Source organism: Nothoprocta perdicaria, unplaced genomic scaffold (assembly GCF_003342845.1).
Source record: "Nothoprocta perdicaria isolate Ctin4 unplaced genomic scaffold, notPer1 scaffold_4, whole genome shotgun sequence".
NCBI classification, from domain to species: Eukaryota; Metazoa; Chordata; class Aves; order Tinamiformes; family Tinamidae; genus Nothoprocta; species Nothoprocta perdicaria.
The window spans coordinates 3418218-3426613 of record NW_020455643.1 but is presented as its reverse complement, the minus strand read 5'-3'; the positions used below and the strand labels follow the sequence as shown (position 1 = coordinate 3426613).

The following is an 8396-nucleotide window of genomic DNA, read 5'->3' as shown; positions in this document are numbered from 1 at the left end:
TTAGGGAGTGGAAAAATACTGTTTGTGAGGCTGAACAAAAATGGATACATTTCCTCYTGTTAATCCTACTCTTAGTTCTTCCTCTGTACTAGTATGTTAAGGATATTCTGCTACAGCAGCTTCAATCTGTTGCTACCATAATCAGATTCCCTGTTAGTAAAACTATTCTATAAACTTTTTGGCTCACACTTACTTTGCATGCTGAATTCTGSTTCCTTTTTATGTCTGAAAACCCAGAGTAGCTATAGTGATCTCAAACAAGTTCTGTATCATTTACACTGAAATAAAAGACAAAAAAGCAAGTAAAAGGATACCGTTTCCTCCCCCAATTTTGTCAGCCAGGTTGACGCGAGTGAGGTATCAACTGCTAGTCAGCAGCTTAAATGGCTGTTCATTTTTCAGGACACGGGCAGAACGATGATGCTCCCCCCACGATTGGTATTGAGATTTGAAACAGCTTTCTCACTGGAAATATARTTAGTCTGCAGACAAATTATATTCTGAAGTTACAGGCACTATCTTGAGTATTACCTTATCAATGAATCATCATTACAAATAATTGCAGTTCTTAAATTTTGAGAGTCACAAGCTTTGAGTGAATGGGGATAAAGGGAAAGTTAAGTATCTCCCAACTGATTATTTTTACTTCAGGGATCTGTGCACTCTGTAGAAATTTAGCAGCTGTTTTCTAGAGATACTTTCACTCACAATAGATGCTTTCATGTATGATGAGCTCAGTGCTGGTACAAGGGACCAGCCAGCCTGAAGCCATCAGGCAGAACTTACCAGGCCACCACTAAAGGGACAGTGTTCTCCAACTGCAGCCCTGTTCAGAATTTGTAGCAAGATCCTGGTRGTGCCCGCAGGAAGGACAGAAGATTGCAACCCATGCTCAACTCCATGCACACCAGACAGATTCTAGTATCCCCTGTYCCATCACGGGTCACTTAGACAGCACAACTATCGAAGTTGCAGTATTTTATTTTTTTTTTTGACATGCCTCACACTCTGCCCCAAATACAAACATTTGTTTGTTTCTTTTTAAAAATAGATATCTAAACTAACAKGTGAAACTCAACTGACAAGTTTCCATTACAAAAAAAACTTGGCTACTTTTTCCCAAAGATGACCATTATACAAATGCAGATTAAAATGCACTGTGAAACAATACTCATGTGTGTCTACCCACACATATATCTATATTTTCATATATAAAATTGACAACAATACTCAGGGTTATCGCTATTAATAAGGACTGCTCAAGGGCTGCTCTCACTGTGGTTGAGAGCAAACATCTTCATATAATTTGGTAATAATTCATAGGGTTGCAGAAAACTATATAATTCTGAAGTTAAGGTAGATAAACTGGATATTTCATGAGTATCTAACAAGGTAACTACTTTTTGCTCTTGTTTCTATTGTTTTTCTTAAATGCTCACTGAAGCAATTCTCAAAATGAGTCTTTAAACTATGAGGTTCTGCATCTTACCACTTAGTACCTATGCTCAGTCTAACTGGTAGGGAAGTCTATGCACTTGCCTGACATCCTCTATCAATATCGTTGACTGGCAGTCGTCACTCCATAACTCCAYAGCTTTAGTTCAAGTCTATCTTCAAAGTCCTCCCCTTAACAAGAAGCTTCTACACTGCAACAGATTGATCCAAGGAAATAAAAATTGGTCAGGAAGAACTTCACTGAGAACAAACATCACTGAGCTGTCATCTGCTTTGTCCTTTCTTTCAAACTCAGTAATTGCCTCAAACTTGCCTGAAATGTAAATTTAGCTTAAGAACACCCACCTATTTTTCAGGCCTCCCATAAAGTTTAAAACAAGAAATCCTTAGCATCTCAGACACTTTTACAAACAGAGGATATTAAAAGAATTATTTAAATATGAAGAACCAGCCATCACCTAACTCCATTTCATAGAAGCTCTTTCCTGTTACACTGAGGCTAGTTTTAGGTATTAGTAAAGTTCACCTCTGCTCCTTCTTAAAAGCATTCCCCTTTATTCCCCAAAGACAATACTTCCCTATTCTCTTTTAACTTTGAGTAACTCCTGTTCATTTTATATTTTATACAAACAGGAAAGAAATAATTATCTGCCTTTCTGGTGATAACTGGTACCTCTCTTCCCTCCCACTAACGGGAATGACAACTAAACCCCTTGCTAATATTTACTTATGCTGTGTGTCCCTCTCCTCTATCTGTTTATTCTCAATAAACTGAGAACAAAAAGGATTATGTTCCATTAGATATTTATGAACCGAATATATTTCAACTCTTGAAATTAAGATTTTTATTTTAAAAGAAAGGTCATTCTAGATCATTGATGTAAGATGGTACAAAGTTTGAGTTTGCCAAGAACAACAACTATTCTGGGGGAGAAAATACATCCGCGTGAATGATGTGACCCTTTCAATTAATTTATTTCAGCCATATATATATAGCTATTCTCCACTGACTAGTCTAAATATTCATGCTATCAAATTTTATTGGCATCAACACTTATGGAAAGTAAATTGCAGGGGCACATGCAGAAGCATTCATAAAAACAACTTTTTAGGATGACATGTGGGAGATTCACACAAAAAAGTCTACTGCAGCTAATTTATGGAATAAAAATCCACTAGGCTTAATTTATTCCATTAACTTTGATGGAACACCACATTGCAGTCTGTTTACTACAAGAACAGGACAAAATTACATTTTCCAGATATAATTCCTCATCCAGCTCTAAGTCCTTAAGGTTTGCCATTTGCATTATTCAGAGCTGCACACATTCTGCTCCTGTCTCATTGATCAAGTCAGCCTTTGGACTGTAAAAAATTTAGGGTTTATGGAGTTGCAAATTTTTTTTTTTGCTTTACAATTCACTAGAACAAGCAGCAGCTGTTGACATGTATACAACTTTATTTTAAGGACACAGCAATCACAATTACAGAAACAGAACATTATTTTAATACTGCAAACTTTCCTCCAGAAACAACTTGCAATTTAAGCCACAGTTAAACCTGAAAGACTTTTAAACAGTATTTTGGGGGAAAAAACACAGCAAACCTTAAATATATTAACTTCAAACTTTATGTGCTTATTTCCTTTTTTTTTTTTTTGGCAGCTGGTGGTAGCTAAAGCTCTTCAAAGTCATGGCCACTTGCATTCATTGCTTCAGGGTGCATTACCCTTCCCATGAACAAGACAGTACCTGTGGCAAGAGAGAAGGGTGGGGGGGAAAGGGAGAAGTCAAAACCAAAAGAAAAGGTGGAGGGTATAAGGTGATAAAACCAATATTAAAGCCTGGAAAGTATGATGAATATTTTTTATAGGAATACAGGGTGTGTGTGTGGGGGGGCTATGCATGCATAGGAGAGTGGGCACAGGTACAAAGCAGGCAAGAACTGCAAAGTCTTCAACATGCAAGTGCCCCAGCTTAATTTAAGGGCTTGATTCAAACCCATTAGAAATCCAAACAAAATTTTCTTTCATTTCTGTAGCTCTGGTAAAAGCCCATGCAAATACTGCCACTGCTGTGAAGGTAGTGCCAGCCTTGAGGCTGGAGACTTCCAAAGCTGGGCAAGCCTACTCAGAATAATCTTCCTGAGCTGCTGGACAACGTTTCTCATGTTATGAGAGCGCCACAGAAGCACCACACAAGCATTATTCGGTACATACGTGTTCAGATGTGCTCCCCATTGCAACATGCACTCTACAGCAAGACATACTGCTCTCCTGAGTCATTTAATCACCATTTAAAGCTAACCTCAATTATCATGTGCACTGAGACTACTTTCACAAGGAAAAAAAAGGTTTTTCTTTTCCAAAGGTTTCTAACCTTAGGTTTCTAAACTAGCACGTGCTTGTTGGCTTTACTATAGCTATAGGTATAAATGCTATAGTTACTATAAATGCAACAATGCCTGGGAAACATTAAGAACCGCCCCAAGGCTATGAGCATCTACTCTCTTCCTATTTAAACTTTTTTTTTTTGAGACAGGAGAATCCAGCAGGGCAAAGGCCTGACTCCACCTGCATTTTTGCCTAACTCCATCTGTACAAGAGCAAAGCTTCTCAACTTTTGGTCCTTAGGGACAGTCRTGACAAACTGTAAGCACTTGTATGACATCTTGCACACAAGGCACCCAGCCTCGTTAGAGCATAAACATCACTGAGGTCTAATTGGTTTAATAAACACTGATGCTTATGATGGGCAACTCAAATGCAACAAACCCCCGTGCAAACCAGGACTACTGATGCTTGCTTACAGAACAGATAAAATGCTACAACACACTGATCCATCAGGTAGTCTCCTAAGTGGCTGTGAAGTAACATCCTATTTGTCACCCGGGCACATTCACATCATTAGGAGAGAGAAATTACAAAGATGAAACCAGAGAATTACTTAGTGCCCATTTTGCTGTTCTCACCCCTTGTCTCTCACAGAACACTTCAACAGCACAGAATTATTCACAGCTGTAATTTCTGCCCATAATATAAATCATTTTTCCATCAAAAAGAATTACGAATACTTTGCAGGAAAATGGGAGGTTTGGGTGTCTGTCTTAGTGAAGTGTTAAGAGGACACAGATTTGTTGGAAAAGGTAGGTCTTAATACCAGGCATCACAAGATAGATGAAGGAAAATTCCTACAAGACCAATCAATTGATCAAAATGTACAGTTTTCTCTTGCACAATACTGATGGACAGAGAAAAGAGACGTTTTACACAATCTCACCTGTTCGTCTGTTTCTGACCAAAAAGAAAAAAGGATGATCAACTATCACCTGGGGATACAGCACTGCCATTCTACTAATAGCGATCATTCCTAAAGGAAAAAGAACACAGGCAACTTGTTAAACATCACTGCATCCTTTTCACATTCTCCCACTCTTCATGGGGGAAATACCTGCAGCTCAAAGACACTGAAAACAAGAGGAAGGGCCCAAGTAATTGCAGGCTTGTTTATGCTTTCAGAATGATGAACAGCGCAGCACTATTTACTTCCAGCACTGAGCAGTTTACAAATTAGCAGATGCAAAAAGCCTGCTCACTTTAGAAAGAAAGTGCATTAAGTTAAACAGTGCTGCTGACCTGTTCCAAAGTTGCATTTGATAGTAACAAGTGATCTCTAGTAACTGGAGTAAGCAGTAGCTAAACAGGCTGATCTTGCAGCTTTGAGTCACTTGAGTCTTTAAATAAAAAAGGGGTTGAGGGTAAAACTAACCAGCAGTCAAGCAGAATTTGGTTCTTCATTATTTTTATTTGGAGATGCATGAATTTCTCCAGGCAGTTATTCCCAATGTGTCATTTTCTTTTACATTTTTAACTGCACTGCCAACCAAAAATTCATGTATGTCAGTAATCTCTGTCCATATAAACACTGTATTCTAACAGTTACTGGTATTCATGATGAAAACTGTTTTTCCCTGAAAGACTAGGACGAGTACTGGTACAATTAATCACCTAATAATCCCATTTRGCAATTAATAAAGCTTATTTTCAGGAAGAAAATGTGACAACCAAGTAATCAACCATCTGGCTTTGCAGCATGAATACTGGCAAACCAACTTTCTATTTACTCCATCCCACCTTACCTCCCCATCCATGAGCTTATTAATGCAATGGCAACAACTTCCTGGCCATTCTGGAGCAAAGGCTCAATCACTGCATCTCAATTAGCAGATCCACCCTCCAATTACCAAGAATTGAAATTCAGATTAGAATTCAGAAAGTGTAAATTGCAGTTTGTGTTTACCTGACACTTAGAAATATAACAGAAGCTTTTCCATAGGATGCTCAAAATGCTTTGCAAAACATACCGTGTTATGAAAACGTCAACATTTTGACTTTCCAGAATTCTCTTCCAAAAAGCAGCCCACTAGCTGTGCTTTGTCTTCATGCTACTCCGCTTCCCTGGCTCTGCACTAAGTCAGCTTTAAAATATTAATTAACCAGACATTTGATTTAGTTCTGCTTTTCAGTCAGGTACCTGAGGCAACAGCAGCTTCTGATCCTTCCTCGTTAACTTCTAGGAATGCTTTATGAAAAGCCTTTCCGAGRAAAAGCTCCTTGTTATCTGGAGAGGAGAAGGAAACATTTCAAGTGGCTCAGAAGTAAAAAKGAAGTATTTAAAGATGCACCGACACGGAACCCCAAGATTATCATCCACCTTCCGTACCAAATAGAGGCAGAATAAAAAGCTTTGTGCACAAGATTTGCATGAAAATCTCCCCTGCATGAAGGAGAGGAGCACCATTTACCTGGTCTGTATTTGTAGTGAACTCCTATGCTATTTAGTGTTGTAATAGCATTGCAGGACCTGCAGTGCCAACATACCAGATCCAGCATAAGTAAGTGACAATTCTTGCACCAAAAAACTTAAAAATCAACAGTTTAGGGGAAAAAAGAATTATGACACTACAGAAGAAATGCTTACGAACAGGAAGATTTTTATGTACTTTTGTATTAACTGCAATGTTGACTTGACATGGGGAAAAAATTCCTTTACTCTCAGCATTTTGTATAAGGAAAATGAAAGATATTTAATGCAACAAAAGCCAATGTGGGACTGATTTTTCTCAGTGTTATCTTACCTTTCCAGGACTTAGACTCAGGTTCAAGTCTATTCCTGCTGAAGTCTCTGGATGTCTCAGTGCTTTTCTCTGCCTGAATACTCAGAATGCTCAGCCCCTTGCAGAAGCAACAGCTTCATTTAATCAGACTAGATGTCACTGTATGACATTGTAAGAATTAGATACTCTATAGATATTGCACCACTGACATCTACAGTAATGACAGAGAACAATTGGTAGTTAGGAAAGAAATTAAAGCCTCCTGAACAGGGAGTTACAGAGCCGTGAAAACCCGGTCCAACCATCCCAGGAAGACAATTGTGCAATTTTACATTTCTGACCCTCGTGAAACTCTGCTCAGCTTGGAGACTCCAGCTGAAGGCCAGGCGAGAACAGAAAGCTTAGGAATACTGTTAGCCACTTATTTTGTCTCTTACAACTACAGCCAGCAGTTTTAACGTGAACACAGAAACAAGAGACAGCAGATTATAATGTAGAACGTGCCTCTCCAGGTCTCACTATGGCCACACRTTTTAAAACTCAACTAAACCTCACAGCTCAGTCACTTACATTTCTGCAAGAAAAGCCCCAGGTCATTCCCTAGGGGCTGTGTGCTGTAAGACCTCCTAGATTGCTAAACATCATAAACGTCTTAGGCTTGAGCTGTAACTTTTCAGGGAGCTTATCTTGGAARCTTGGATTAAGTCTTCAGCAGTATTAATGTAAAATACGGGCCATGCAGCATATGCTTATCTTGTAGATTATGTACAGTTCCAACAGCTTTTGTATCCTTATGTGTTGCTAATAGAGAAAGACCACCTGAAAACATAATGTGGTTACATTCAAATACTAAAAGCACTTTTAAACCTTGGCCATTACGTGTTAAAAAACAACCCACATTAAAAAAAACACTACTAGCAAGTGCTAAATAAAATTATCTTCTAACAGTTACATTCTTATGAATATAAGTAAAACCTGAATATTCTGAAGGTGCTTTTGTTTACAAACCTGATGTGTAAGAAGATTTACAGAAATGATAATGGACAGATATCTAAGGCAAAAAAGTGTGACAGATCCACGTCCACTTGCATAATCCCACTAAATAATTCCCCCTGTCTCATGTAATTTTTGTGTTGCCTTTTAAAACATGTCAGCTAACATGCTAACTGCTACTGAGCTCACTAGACAGTTCTGCAAGCTTCTTGCTCTAGGTAACTGAACTTGGAAATGTTCTTAAGCAAAAATAAAGAAAATGTAACTAAGCAGGCAAACTCGCACAAGCCAAAGAAAACAAGAATTTTGCAGCATTTAGGGAGCTCCAAAGAGGTATTTTATCCTAAAATCCCAATATATTTGTATAGTAGCAGACAAAATGATGCACCCTCACCCTAACCATTCATGCCAACCACATTTTTTATTTAAGCCTTCTTCTGGGACCTGCTATTTACAGCACTAACCCACATTATCCCGAAAATTTCTGCAGAGCACACTGCATTTTTGATCAAACCCAAAGACTGATCTCCATCTGACAGACACAGAAGGATGGTTTAATTTTGCTAATACAAACATTACTAACATTTACCATCAGCTCTAATGATCTAATAATATGGCTAGTTGTAAATGTATTCAGAATCTGAGTGTAAAAACCAATATATTAAGTCAACAGGACTATAAGTGGCAGGAGAAATAAGTCAACAGGAATATAAGTGGCCACTATGTCAAACTAGCCAAGCACACTGCTTTGGCAGTAGTTATTGCCACTTCAGAACAAGGCAAAAGCAGCTTTATGGGTGACAACTAGCACAAAAACCTACCGATAAACAGAA

General features: G+C 38.3%; 1 protein-coding gene across 1 annotated transcript in view; it reads right to left on the bottom strand.

The window, feature by feature from the left end:
* Positions 1–1355: 1355 nt before the first annotated feature.
* The window catches only part of SERPINI1 (serpin family I member 1), a 43917-nt gene continuing 36876 nt past the window's right edge, over positions 1356–8396 (bottom strand). The window contains exons 7-9 of the mRNA XM_026045124.1: positions 5988–6074; positions 4734–4823; positions 1356–3206 (exon numbers count right to left, since the gene is read on the bottom strand). Coding sequence (XP_025900909.1) covers positions 3130–3206; positions 4734–4823; positions 5988–6074 — 254 coding nt within the window. The 3' untranslated portion in view covers positions 1356–3129. The remainder of the gene's footprint in view (positions 3207–4733; positions 4824–5987; positions 6075–8396) is intronic.